At 48.4% G+C, this 15,215-nt stretch overlaps 1 protein-coding gene across 2 annotated transcripts in view; it reads left to right on the top strand.

The window, feature by feature from the left end:
- Nucleotides 1-15,215, top strand: part of LIN52 (lin-52 DREAM MuvB core complex component) — a 29,386-nt gene that overhangs the window by 5,455 nt on the left and 8,716 nt on the right. For both annotated transcript variants that reach the window (XM_083166647.1, XM_083166648.1), the window contains exon 5: nt 376-459. In XM_083166647.1, the coding sequence (XP_083022773.1) occupies nt 376-459 (84 nt within the window). The remainder of the gene's footprint in view (nt 1-375; nt 460-15,215) is intronic.

The following is a 15,215-nucleotide window of genomic DNA, read 5'->3' as shown; positions in this document are numbered from 1 at the left end:
GGTGCTGAGTGGGAAGGGCTCTGTGACTCCTGGGGTGCTGGGTGACTCCTGGGGTGCTGGGCGGGAAGGACTCTGTGACTCCTGGGGTGCTGGGCGGAAAGGGCTCTGTGACTCCTGGGGTGCTGAGTGGGAAGGGCTCTGTGACTCCCGGGGTTCTGGGCGGAAAGGGCTCTGTGACTCCCGGGGTTCTGGGCGGAAAGGGCTCTGTGACTCCCGGGGTTCTGGGCGGAAAGGGCTCTGTGACTCCTGGGGTGCTGAGTGGGAAGGGCTCTGTGACTCCCGGGGTTCTGGGCGGAAAGGGCTCTTTGACTCCTGGGGTGCTGAGTGGGAAGGGTTCTGTGGTTCAGTATAACACGCATTCCCTTGTGTCTACAGAACTGGGCAGTCTCACCATTGCTAATCTCATGGAGAAGGTGCGTGGACTTCAGAACCTGGCATATCGGTTGGGTCTGGATGAATGTAAGTTCTATGATCACCACTGTTGTGTAAATGGAAATGTTCTAATAGGTTATCTGAAGGGTAAGTTGTAGATACTGCATCTGCATGAACTTGGTGGGGGAGGGTAGTGTGTAGGGGGTGAACCTGTACACAGTGGGCGGAGGGAGGGGTAGTGTGTTAGGGGTGCACCTGTACATGATGGGAGGGTAGGGGGTGCATCTGTGCATGATGGGAGGGGTAGTGCATGCACCTGTACACGATGGGAGGGGTAGGGGTGCATCTGTGCATGATGGGAGGGGTAGTAGATGCACCTGTACACGATGAGAGAGGTAGGGGTGCATCTGTGCATGATGGGAGGGGGGAGGTGGTAGTGTTTAGGGGGTGCACCTGTACTTGATGGGCAGGGGGATGGGTAGCGTGGAAGGGCACACTCTCTGCCGTTGTCACTGGCAGTCTTATTGGGCTGACTTATGTTTCTGCCATTTGCTTTAGCACAGGATAACTTTGTTTTCCCACTTGGTTGTTATTTCTGTAAATATCGTATTATAAATAATAATCCTCCAACCACATGCCTTATCTTTAGGTCTTGGGTTTTCAATTATTCCAATTAGAATGATTTATGAAGTAATGGTTAGAAAGTGTCAGTAAATGGTTATAAATAGAGACAGGATTATATGCAACATAAAAAGCTTGAAATATGCATGCAAATATGCATGAAAAATACTTAAAATATGCATGAAAAGTGTTAAAATATGCTACATTAAATAATAATAAAAAAAAGTAATTTTTCACTTATTTAAAAATCAGCATACAATTAGTTGCAAATAAACCTCAAAAATAGGCCCACAGCATCTGCAGATGTCTAGTGCTGTACACAGGATTTTTTTTCTTCCTGATTGCTACAGCAGACTGCAGTGTCCAAAGCTCTTCTTGCATCAACTACACGGACCCTCATCTCCAGCGCCGATGGATCAAATGTCCGCATAGCGTGTGAGGGTGGTGCAGTGGAAGGCTTCCTCCCTGTGCCGCATACTGACTGTGACACGGCATTTCCTCTGCGCTGCGTGATGTCACAACCCTTCTGACCGCCTCCTCTGCTGCAGAAGTCTGTCTCTTGGTGTAAGTCCCAGGGCAGGCAAAGGTTCAGGAGCTTCGTAATGGCATCTGCCCCTACTGACTTTTAGCAACATGGATTGGCAGCCTAGAGCAGTGTCAGACATATCGTACATCCAAGGTTCCCCACACTGCGCACATATTGCCCCAGCCTGCACACTCTACCACTACCTGGCCAGCAGCAGCAGGGCAAAGCAGTGCTGTAACTCGCGGGTGGGAAGAGGACGGGGCCTAAAATAAGCACCAATACTAGATTTTAGGTAAAATATGCAATAACCAGTGAGACTGGTCAAAATATGCAAATGCATATGAAAATATGCAAATGCATATAATCCTGTCTCCTGTCAATAAAAAACTGATTACATGAATGCAAGTGAATTTAGTGTAATACAATGCTTATACTCATGAACAACCCTAAGTAAGACACAGTTTAGCCAAATCTAACCGTCGATCTATAAATAAAGTACAAATGAGGGTTAGTTGGATATGGCGTGGTCTGAAAAAGACAGCTGGGTGGGGGACCGCTTGTCGATGTTACTTCCATTCCTTGTCATCCCCTGTATGGTTGGCATGGCAACAAATGATAAAGGGGTTATTTTGATTCACTCGGAAAGGCACAATCACTCTCTAATGGACAAAACCATATGCCCTGCAGGTGGGGCTGATGTAACATGTGCAGAGAGAGTTAGATTTGGGTGTTTTATTGTTTCTGTGCAGGGTAAATACTGGTTCTTTATTTTTACACTGCAATATAGATATCTGACTATATTGTACACCCAAATCTAACTCTCGCTGCACATGATACATCAGCCCCACCTGCAGTGCACATGGTTTTGTCCATTAGAGAGTGATTGTATCTTTCCGAGTGAATCAGAATAACCCAAATTGTCTCCCTGACATATTCCTTTGTAGTAATGCACTATAGAACCAGCAGAGGGCAGCATTGTGCAACTTCTTGTTATTAGTAAGCAAATAACGACTGGTTTCTGGATTTTTCTACTATACATGGCCGATAATAAACTGTTAGTGTTTATTATGCACGAGAAGGTTCGGATAGCAACATGTGGTGGATCTATTGCTACACGTGTACTGTAGACGATAGGCACCTAGAAATCTTTGGTAAGAATGTGTGGCACAAATGATTGTTATACATCTCTCAATGCTGACACATACATGAGAAGCAATGCAGGCTGGCAGCTATATTGTTCCCGATAATAATTGTGACAAGGAATCACATACACTGGATAACAAGAAGTCTTGGTCCTAATTTTGTAACACACAGGCAATGATGGTTACAGCATTGCAGCATACAGATGTCACAGCAGAGTACAAACTCCTCAGTATGTTCCAGTGGTCAGCTCCCCTGGCCTATCACCTGGGCAGCTGTTCCACCATCAGGCGCAATGACCTCCTGCCCTGGACACACTTATATCAGAAGGCCACAGGTGCTGCTAATCAGGCCCAACCCTAATCACATCCGTTAGGAAACCTGGACTTGATCTAATTTTCCTGCTGCTGCTGTAAAACCTGGTCTGGATTTTCCACACGTGAATATATGCGGTTTCTGCCACACAATAAAGATTGACCTAACAGCTCTGAATGAGACTCCTAGTCACCGGCATTTACATGCCCGTAAAACGGTTGCGACATACTTAGGATTTATTTGCCATTTGCCTATAATCTATTCTGTATGCAGCATCCATTCCGCTCTGATGGTTTCAGCATTTTATCAAATCCAGTCTAAAATACTGTGGGCCTGGTTCCGCTTGGGTTGTAATTTTGCAAATCCTATTGTCCATGTGGACCTAATTCGCGTCAACCCAAAATCCATGGATCTGTGTAGTGCAGCTCTTATCTTCACCACACGAGGGCGCCAATGCTTTACAGTGTTTGTTGAAAACCATCTTGAATGCAATTGGTGCCTTTCCTAGGCGCAGTCAGTCATCTGCATCTTGCGTGTGTTCTTTAATATTATTGGTGTATGTAAATATAGTGGTTTCATCATGTGTCTTTTTCATTTACCAAATGATGAGACTCTTAAATTGTGACCGGTTCATGTATCCCGCTGTCCTAAGTTCTGCTGGGAAAAAGATGAGCAGTCGGAACTGTCACACTAGCTGGAGCATCTCCACATCCCGCATTGTGATCTGTGCGTCATTATAAGTGTGCCCCCACCAGCTGAGGGATAATCCTGTTCCTGCACTATATTCCATATGTTGTACTGATTGTATTCATCCACTGAGGCGGTCGTTCTGATCCTGGACTATATTTTTATATGTGATACTGATTGTATTCATCCACTGAGGCCCTTATTCTTTTTCTCTCAAAAAGGCAAATTCCTTCTCAAATGGACAAAACCATGGCCATTATTCAGATGTTCTCAAAATGGGCAAAACCATGTGCACTGCAGGTGGGGCAGGTGTAACATCTATAGAGAGAGTTACATTTGTGTGAGTTATTTTGTTTCTGTGCAGGGTAAAAACTGTCTGCTTTATTATTACACTTCAATTTAGATTTCAGTTCCAACACACCCCACCCAAATGTAACTCTCTCTGTTCATGTTACATCTGCCCCACCTGCAGTGCACATGGTTTTGTCCATGTTGAGAAAAATTTGTACTGCAATCAGATCTGAATAAGGGCCCATGTGCACTGCAGGTGGGGCAAATGTAACACGTGCAGAGAGAATTAGATTGGGTGGGGTTTTACTGCAAAGTGTGATCTATATTGCAGTGTAAAAATAAAGCAGTCAGTATTTTCCCTGCACAGAAACAAAATAACTCACCCAAACCAAATTCTCTCCCTGCACAAGTCACAACTGCGCCCCCCCCCCCCCTCCCAGAGTGCACATGGTTATGTCCATTTGCGCAAGAATCTGCCTTTTCGAGTGAACCAGAATAAGGGCCTATATACATGGTGATATACCGACTATATTCATCCACTGGGTGCTGACCACGGGGAGGGCACATTTTTCAGTCAGGAAGGCAAATTTTAACTTTAAAGGGCAAAATTATGCGAGATAGATTATATCTCATCTATCTCTACCCATCTATCTCTATCTTATTCTGGCAGCACAAAACCGACTACCTATACTAAACTGGCTGTGGTAATGTCACACACTGGAATGCCCATTACATATTATGCCACACACTGAGATGCTAATTACACATTATGCCAAACACTGATGCCCATTATACATTATGCCACACACCGTGATGCTCAAAATTACACCATAATGCCTATTACATGACACACACCCATATATATCCCACATGGCATCATTCCCATTACACGTCATGCCAGGGCTCAACAAACTTATTAAAAATTAGGACAATAGGGACAGTGCGCGCAATGCTTATTATACCGTATATCGCACACCAATTACATAATAAACTACATGCCCGTAACATATTATGCCACACACTCTAATGTCCATTACACGTTATACCAAACACCATAATGTCCATTACGTTATCCCAAGCACTAGGTAATGACCATTACATATACCATGCAGATTAATGGCAGATTAATATTACATATTATGCCATATAAGTGCTGCCTACTTACATGTTAATTACCAGGGCCTTCAGAACCCCAACACATCAATAATGTTTAGGGGGACACCAGTAAAACCCCAGATTATCAACACTTTTGGGGGGAGTGAACACCCATGCCCCTACCACCCAACATGACAAAATCTTTTTGGGGGATGCACCAATGATCCCCTATAATGTCAATACTTTTTGGGGTGCATATCAATATGTTTTGGGCTAGGGGTGCTTAAACGCAAAAACATGTAAAATTATTCTACAACCCCAAACATGTCAGCACTTTGAGGAGCACCTATAAACACATGCATGTCAGCCCAGTAACTACTTTGGAGGTGACATCTGTGACCCCACCAAGTAAGGGGTCTGCAGTAAGTTCTAAAGGTCCATTACCCCAGAACCTCCCCCCAGACCCCTGTGCCAGAGATACTGCAGCAAGCCCTAGGAGCCGACTCCTCTCGGTGTGCCTTCTGCCAGCCGGGGCCCTGACTTCTCCTCCTCCACCTTATTGTTAGTTGTGTGACCCCAGCTATGGGAGTGGAGGTTTGGCCGTCCGTGAGGCCAGGGTACTCAAGATTCCCGCGCAGTAGCATGTCAGTGGAGCCCCCACCGGGCGCTGGTTCCACTCGGCTTCTCCTGTGGTGCCGCTAACAGCATGGAGCGATGCGGGGAGAGAGAGGTGTTGATGCCCGGCACCGTCGCTCCATATCCTGCTCACAGCGGTCAGGTGCAGCCGCTGCTCTCCCTGAGCTCCCGTCCTCACTCACTGCCGTCCCCGGATGATGTCACCGGGTCTCCCGTGTGCAGGTGCTGTCTGTCCTTGTTGTATACAACGCTTTTCGGCTCATTTGAGCCTCCTCAAAAGTTAATTCTCAGAGCGGCTATTAACTGTGCAGGGCGCAGGGCGGCTGAAAAAGGGCAGGGCGGAATTCGCCCGCTTGTAAAGGGGCAGGGCGCAGCGCCCCGTGAAAGAAGCCTAGCGGGAACACTATGTACGGTATAATGGGTATAACCCCGCTGAGGCTGTCGCCCCATTCCTGCAGTATGTCCTGTACGGTATAATGGGTATAACCCCACAGAAGCTGTTGCCCTATTCCTGCAGTATATCCTGTACAGTATAATGGGTATAACCCAGCTGAGGCTGTCGTCCTGTTCCTGCAGTATGTCCTGTATAATATAATGGGTATAACCTCGCTGTCGCCCTATTCCTGCAGTATGCCCTGTATGGTATAAGGGATATAACCCCGCTGAGGCTGTCGCCCCGTTCCTGCAGTATGTCCTGTACTGTATAATGGGTATAACCCCGCTGGGGCTGTCACCCTATTCCTGCAGTATATCCTGTATGGTATAATGGGTATAACCTCGCTGAGGCTGTCGTCCTGTTCCTGCAGTATGCCCTGTACGGTATAGCCCCACTGAGGCTGTTGCCCTATTCCTGCAGTATGTCCTGTACGGTATAAGGGATATAACCCCGCTGAGGCTGTCGCCCCGTTCCTGCAGTATGTCCTGTACAATATAATGGGTATAACCCCGCCGAGGCTGTCGCCCCATTCCTTCAGTATGTACTGTACTGTATAATGGGTATAACCCCGCTGAGGCTGTCGCCCTGTTCCTGCGTTATGTTATGTACGGTATAATGGGTATAACCCCGCTGAGGCTGTCGCCCCATTCCTTCAGTATGTCCTGTACGGTATAATGGGTATAACGCCCCTGAGGCCCTTTTCCTGCGTTATGTACGGTATAATGGGTATAACCCTGCTGAGGCTGTCTCCCTATTCCTGCGTTATGTACGGTATAATGGGTATAACCCCGCTGGGGCTGTCACCCTATTCCTGCAGTATATCCTGTACGGTATAATGGGTATAACCTCGCTGAGGCTGTCGTCCTGTTCCTGCAGTATGTCCTGTACGGTATAATGGGTATAACCCCGCTGAGGCTGTCGCCCTATTCCTGCAGTATATCCTGTACGGTATAATGGGTATAACCCCGCTGGGGCTGTCACCCTATTCCTGCAGTATATCCTGTACGGTATAATGGGTATAACCTCGCTGAGGCTGTCGTCCTGTTCCTGCAGTATGTCCTGTACGGTATAATCGGTATAACCCCACTGAGGCTGTCGCCCCATTCCTTCAGTATGTACTGTACTGTATAATGGGTATAACCCCGCTGAGGCTGTCGCCCTGTTCCTGCGTTATGTTATGTACGGTATAATGGGTATAACCCCGCTGAGGCTGTCGCCCCATTCCTTCAGTATGTCCTGTACGGTATAATGGGTATAACGCCCCTGAGGCCCTGTTCCTGCGTTATGTACGGTATAATGGGTATAACCCTGCTGAGGCTGTCTCCCTATTCCTGCGTTATGTACGGTATAATGGGTATAACCCCGCTGGGGCTGTCACCCTATTCCTGCAGTATATCCTGTACGGTATAATGGGTATAACCTCGCTGAGGCTGTCGTCCTGTTCCTGCAGTATGTCCTGTACGGTATAATGGGTATAACCCCGCTGAGGCTGTCGCCCTATTCCTGCAGTATATCCTGTACGGTATAATGGGTATAACCCCGCTGGGGCTGTCACCCTATTCCTGCAGTATATCCTGTACGGTATAATGGGTATAACCTCGCTGAGGCTGTCGTCCTGTTCCTGCAGTATGTCCTGTACGGTATAATGGGTATAACCCCACTGAGGCTGTCGCTCCATTCCTGCGTTATGTTATGTACGGTATAATGGGTATAACCCCGCTGAGGCTGTCGCCCTGTTCCTGTGTTATGTTATGTACGGTATAATGGGTATAACCCTGCTGAGGCTGTCTCCCTATTCCTGCGTTATGTACGGTATAATGGGTATAACCCCGCTGAGGCTGTCGCCCTGTTCCTGCGTTATGTACGGTATAATGGGTATAACCCCGCTGAGGCTGTCGCCCTATTCCTGCAGTATGTCCTGTATGGTATAATGGGTATAACCCCACTGAGGCTGTCGCCCTATTCCTGCGTTATGTTATGTACGGTATAATGGGTATAACCCCGCTGAGGCTGTCGCCCTGTTCCTGCGTTATGTACGGTATAATGGGTATAACCCCGCTGAGGCTGTCGCCCTGTTCCTGCGTTATGTACGGTATAATGGGTATACCCTTGTGGGTATGTGTCATTGGGACGACCAATATTAGCTAGACCACCGAATGTCGATGTGGCTAAGGTTGACGAAAGGTTCAGACAAGCTTTAGGTCGACAGTCAAAAGTTCGACATGGGTTTCTCACCCTTTTTCCCTGAATGTCGACATATTCTCCCTCCATGCCCTATTGGATGGTAGGGCATGAAATACCGCCTGTTGGCACATGTTGACTGAAAAAAAAGTGGCTAATTCATGTTGACCTTTTGACTGTCGAACTAATGCTTGTGTCGACCTTCCAACTATGTGTACACAGTGTAAGGGAAAGTGTTGCCCTTGCTGACAGCGAGCGGGCAAGGTGCCATTATATACTGCCAGAGCCGCAGGGTAAGCAGCACTAATCGCCCTGTATTTACGGCCCTCTTGTTTGCGGACTCCAGGCTGCTGCCGGCAGCACTTTATAGCCTTCCGCACTAAATCCTGGCTACACTTTTATGAACACCTGAGATATATTACCGCATTCTGGGAGAAGAATTGCCGGTGATCTAAATCCTCTCCTGCAAGCTGATAACTGGACAGCGGTGATATTAGTGTCACCCGTATGCTCTGGTCCAGGTGCTTGGACTACAGCCCCCAGCGGGCGAGGACTCTGGGAGTTGGAGTGCAGGGCTCCTGTCCCGGCCTAATTTCCCTTTCATGAATCTCAGTGACCTCCGCCTTTCATCCATGGACGGTGTATCGGCGGCGAGCAGGAGAGGACGTCTGATTTATGTCCCGGCAGCTCTGTAATTTTGTCTGGCTCTCTGAGGTTTCTGACACATTGTAAATTTCCTGAACTTTTTCATTATCTGCAATTTCATTCTGTGCTCTGGATGGGATTGCAGAGAATCTGGGATTTACAACAGAAATAAACATGAAGTCTATAAACTTTGTGTGTGCGGGCGATTGTGCTGCTGTCACCGGGCTGGCTGTGCCCGCCTCACCTCCTCCGGCCTGAGCCGCGTGTAGTACCTCTGTCATATACACGGTCATTATCCCTGTATTGTTTGTTACGGCCAGATTGGTGGCCCGAAATATTGCAGGGCCAGCAGTTACCTGTCGGGGTATTGAGAGGCCGATTCAGGAGTCAGGCCACTTCTTAGGCACAATTATTTCTGGGAGTCGACCCCAAGCCTCCTTCCCTGCGATTATGTAAGATGATATACCCCCCTCTAGGTACCTGGGGGGGGGGGGGGGTGGTGGTGGTGGTGCAGCCTTTTCTGGTTGTCTATTGTGGGCTAAGGACTCTTCTGGGTTCCTAGCTTGCATATGTAATGTTCTCAGTATCCGGTCAGCAGGACAACAATGTCTATGTCGACAAACACTAAGTCGACCACTAGTGGCCAACAGTGAGTAGGTTGACACCTAACAATGGTCGACATATTCTAATTCGAGTGACAGTCGACCTGAACATGGGGGAATATGAAAAGGTGTAGAGCACGGCCTATGTTGACATAGACACCAAGAAAATACATGAAAACTTGTGTCGACCTGCGGTCACTGTCGACCTAGAGCAGTGGTCTCCAACCTTTTTTGGGGCGTGAGCTACTCGCGGCAAAATAAGCCACCCGAAGAGCTACTAAAATAAAAAAGAGAAAAATCTGCCTAATGACCAAATAATGCCCTTTACACATTATGCCACACACTGCAATGCCCCTGACACATTATGCCACACACTGCAATCTCCAATATGCCGCATACATACCTCCCAACACTGGAGGCAGAGGAGAAGGGACATCTGCACGTGCCGAAGGCACGCGCATGAAATTAGGGGGCATGACCGACTATCGTGGAACTCCTACGAGGCCACATCCCCTATTTTATGCGCTATGGGGGCATTGCCAGTGCTCTGAGAGCTGCTGGCCATGCCCCCAGCCTCTCTGAACAGATGCTGTGCCATATATACACATGCCACCAGCAGTGGCAGTTACACAATGCCCCCAATACCCGCACTAATGCCATAAACACAATGCCCCCCAGCAGTGCCAGATAAACAATGGCTGCTTAATTTTGGTGCCATTATAAATAAATACTCTGTCGGTACCAAAAAATAGGTGTAGCCACATGCCGTGCGGCCAATGAAAGTGGGGGTGTGATGCACATATGCCCCCAATAGTGCAGTGCCAGATATACATATATGCCCCCAATTGTGCCAGGTATGCCCCCAATAGTGCCAATATACATACATGCCTCCAATATAGTGCCAAGTATGCCCCCCAATAGTGCCAGGTGTGCTCCCAATAGTGCCAATATACATACATGCCTCCAATATAGTGCCAGGTATGCCCCCAATAGTGGCAGATACATATATGCCCCCAATAGTGCCAGGTATGCCCCCAATAGTGCCAGGTACAGGTATGAACCCAATAGTGGCAGATATACAGCAGAACAACTCACCGTTGTTGTTGCTCCTGCTGCTGCCGGGGAGAGGAGGTAGTGAAGGAGGCTCTGAGAGCTGGCCCGCGGTCCAGTGAAGCAGCGCCGATGATGGAGTGCAGCTGTAGTAGAAGGTGCGCCGCAGCCAGTGATCTCCGGCTGCAAAGTGAGCAACTTTACAGCCGGAGGTCACTTTCTTGCGGTGGTGACCTCCTGCATCCAAACGACAACCGCTGCACGTAGGAAGGGGAGCAGCAGGAGGTCGCTTTCTTGCGCCATTGACCTTCTGCTACCAAGAGGTCAGACGAGCTACCACTTACCACCCCGCGAGCTACCCGTCGCTCGCGAGCGACGGGTTGGCGATCCCGGACCTAGAGTATGTTAATCATTTTTAGGTGTCGACCTATTTACTGTCTGATGCAGAGGGACTGCTGTTTCTCCTCCAGAAAGTGGCACCTCTAGGCTAGGCATGCGCCTAGTGGGATATCCTGCACTGTTTGTATTAAGCAAATTTGGCTGTAAGTTTGACTATATAGTGTGAGTTTTTAGAAGTGAGAGATGTTGCCCCTAGCAACCAATCAGATTCTATTTGTTTATCCATCACCTTGTAGAGCAGGCCTCTCCAGCTGTTATAAAACGACACGTCCCAGCATGCCTTGCAACAGTTTTAGCATTCCCATTAGCAAAACTTTTAGTTTCACAGCAGCTGAAGAGCCACAGGTTGGCGAGGCCTTTCTAGAGGATAATTGTTAGCATCTGGTTGCTATGGGCAACTTCTCTCTTCTGAAACCTCACACTTTCTATTTGGTTTTTATATTTGACCATCCACGTGGTCTCCGATTAGGTTGGTAAAGTGTGCCCAGTGCAACGGAGCGAGGAACGAGGCACCAGGCCAGAAGCACGGCAAGGGGTCTACGTGCTCAGGTGTCGACACTAACACACACAAAACAAAAATAAACAGTGGAAAACTCATGTCAACTTTTTCCATGTGGACATCTCTTTTTATGTTTTGTGTTAACCTTTCTCCAGTGACCTTGTGACCTTTTTGCTGTTGACCTTTTGAGTGTCAACATCTGTGAGCGATACCACACCCGTTTGTCACACACACACACCGCCTGTACCGCAAGATCTTCAATAACCTGAGCCAGGAGACTGACAGGAAGAGGAGCTGAGTCCGGGGCGGGCAACGGTCCTGGATCCGAGGCGGCTGCACATCGGCGCAATGCTGAGTCTTCAGTCACAGGAGTCCTGAGAAGATATAATGCTGCAACTGCGACTTCTTGTTGCCACCACGTCCAGCAGAAGATGCTGCACCAGTCACACGTTAGGGGTCATCGGTCGCACCATCTGGTCTATAGTTGCTCAGAATGACTGGGGACAGAGATTCCAGTTGCCGGCTGCGGCGAGCCCTCAAAACAACTGTGACACGCTGCCATTTTAGTCATTACCGAACTGCTGCTGTTTGTCAATAAAAATGCTTCTGAGACCACACTGCTTCTGCCATTGCAAGACTACCGTGGCACTTGCATGCCAGCTTCACATGTGTGGCCCACAAAGCATCGGCCGTTTACAACTGAGTGTGAACCGCGTCCACCTCTGAGCCTGGGCCCAGCGTGCACATTCCTGGAGGAGAGGCACATCACCATCCTCTGTGTGACAGATACAGGCCATTTATATGCTGATGAGATTGCTGGGAACCTCGTCTGCTCACCTGCTGCATGCTTTGCTGGAAGTTGTGATTACCCAGCGCTCTCCTGGGGGCTTTCCAGCTGTCATGTGTGGGGTGAATGGGAGATGAAGGCCAGGGGTCCTGGGTGGGAGGGGGGCGAGGGCACGTGGCAGCCTCAGCTGCTCCCACTGACCTAATGAATTGTGCTTCTCCTTGGGGACAGCTTGTGCCAATGCGGGGGCCACCCCTGCACGGCTCAGACGCGTGCCGCACGCTTCCTGCAGCTGGGATTTGTCACATCACTGTAACAGGCTGTGTAACGAGGCGGCTGGTAATGGCCTGTGATTGGGTCTCCTGCTAGTGACCTCTGATCGAGAGATGGAGGCATCATACAATATCTGCTGTCAGGCTGCAGCCAGCAACAAGTGCTGCGTATATCTATATCTGTGTGTTGCTCATGGAAGTGCGCTGTGCACATGTGACACAATGAAGGCGTTACCACGATTACGATGACCTGTAAATAACTATTTAGGGGCACATTTAGTAAAGGTTCTAAAAATGAAAATATTCTGCCATCATTTATCGTATCCTAGAAAATGATAGACAAAATCTTGTTGCTTACTGTGTGGGCTACATAAGGGTTATGGCGCGTTGCGGCACAGGCGATTAGTAAAGGTTTCGGCACGTAGTGACATCACTGCTTATATGATTTCATAAGGGTTATTGCACAGTATTGCGTGGCGGCACAGGCGATTAGTAAAGGTTTCGGCACGTAGTGACATCACTGCTTATATGATTTCATAAGGGTTATTGCACAGTATTGCGTGGCGGCACAGGCGATTAGTAAAGGTTTCGGCACGTAGTGACATCACTGCTTATATGATTTCATAAGGGTTATTGCACAGTATGGCGTGGTGGCACAGGCGATTAGTAAAGGTTTCGGCACGTAGTGACATCACTGCTTATATGATTTCATAAGGGTTATTGCACAGTATTGCGTGGCGGCACAGGCGATTAGTAAAGGTTTCGGCACGTAGTGACATCACTGCTTATATGATTTCATAAGGGTTATTGCACAGTATTGCGTGGCGGCACAGGCGATTAGTAATGGTTTCGGCACGTAGTGACATCATTGCTTATATGATTTCATAAGGGTTATTGCACAGTATGGCGTGGTGGCACAGGCGATTAGTAAAGGTTTCGGCACGTAGTGACATCACTGCTTATATGATTTCATAAGGGTTATTGCACAGTATGGCGTTGCGGCACAGGCGATTAGTAAAGGTTTTGGCGCAGTGTGACATCACTGCTTATATGATTTCATAAGGGTTATTGCACAGTATGGCGTGGTGGCACAGGCGATTAGTAAAGGTTTCGGCGCAGTGTGACATCACTGCTTATATGATTTCATAAGGGTTATTGCACAGTATGGCGTTGCGGCACAGGCGATTAGTAAAGGTTTCGGCGCAGTGTGACATCACTGCTTATATGATTTCATAAGGGTTATTGCACAGTATGGCGTGGTGGCACAGGTGATAAGTAAAGGTTTAGGCGCAGTGTGACATCACTGCTTATATGATTTCATAAGGGGTTTGGTTTTGCATTGTGGCACAGTTATACATTGCGGAGGCGATTGTTTAGGCTCTTGACGCGGCATGACGATAACTCGTGCAATGGTGTCCACCGGCTCCTATACACCGGTGTACCCACCATGTTCTATTTCCACCCGTCACCGGCGGACCCCCGCTCTCTCTCACGGTGCTATCTGGGGGTTATTAGAGCCACTTGATAAATCCGGAGCAGCAGTAGCCGTATTCTTAACACAAACATTTCCATAAGTAAATTAAGAATTCATTGGCTGCTTCTGGCTAATCATAGGCGGCTGTTTAAGAAATGAATTGTGACTGATTACCTATTAATATGGACGCCTCAGGAATTCACCCCGGGGGACACAGAGCAGTGAAATAGAGAGGGTCTCGTCCCCCTGGGAAATCACATCCTCATGTCTGCAGCTTAAATATCTCGCTCAACTATCAATAAGGAGGTAATTGAATTTTGAGCACAAACATGATGCCCGGTGGATGACAGAGATGGGGGGGGGTCGCTGTCTCTCTGGGCCGCTTTACACCTCTTCATTGAAGATAGATGCTAAATCCATGAAATAAAGATTAGAGCGTGCCGGGATGTGAGGAGGGGGAGGAGATGGGGGGAGGCTGCCCCCACTCAGCCAGAGGACACTTCACCAGCGTCTCCATTCATCTGCCTCTTGCCCGGCCAGTCACAGCCCCCCCCCCCCCCATTTTACTGTACAGGCGTGACCCTAATCCTGGATTTTGCAGCATGTCTCCTGTACCCTTATATTGTCTGAGATTGGTGTGTCATACAAAATATTATCACGTGTGCCGAGGCACCTGCTGCGTGTTATCCTGACTATTATCACGTGTGCCGAGGCACCTGCTGCGTGTTATCCCGAATATTATCATGTGTGCCGAGGAACCTGCTGCGTGTTATCCCAACTATTATCACGTGTGCCGAGGCACCTGCTGCGTGTTATCCCAACTATTATCACGGGTGCCGAGGCACCTGCTGCGTGTTATCCCAAATATCATCACGTGTGCCGAGGCACCTGCTGCGTGTTATCCCAAATATTATCACGTGTGCCGAGGCACCTGCTGCGTGTTATCCCGAATATTATCACGTGTGCAGAGGCACCGGCTGCGTGTTATACCGAATATTATCACATGTGCAGAGGCACCGGCTGCGTGTTATACCGAATATTATGACGTGTGCAGAGGCACCGGCTGCGTGTCATACCGAATAGTATCACGTGTGCCGAGGCATCTGCTGCGTGTTATCCCGAATATTATCACGTGTGCCGAGGCACCTGCTGCGTGTTATCCCGAATATTATCACGTGTGCCGAGGC

The sequence above is a fragment of the Crinia signifera genome, chromosome 12 (genome assembly GCF_055691185.1).
Source record: "Crinia signifera chromosome 12, ASM5569118v1, whole genome shotgun sequence".
Taxonomy (NCBI): domain Eukaryota; kingdom Metazoa; phylum Chordata; class Amphibia; order Anura; family Myobatrachidae; genus Crinia; species Crinia signifera.
The sequence above is the reverse complement of the archived record's forward strand: the minus strand, read 5'-3'. Positions and strand labels throughout refer to the sequence as shown.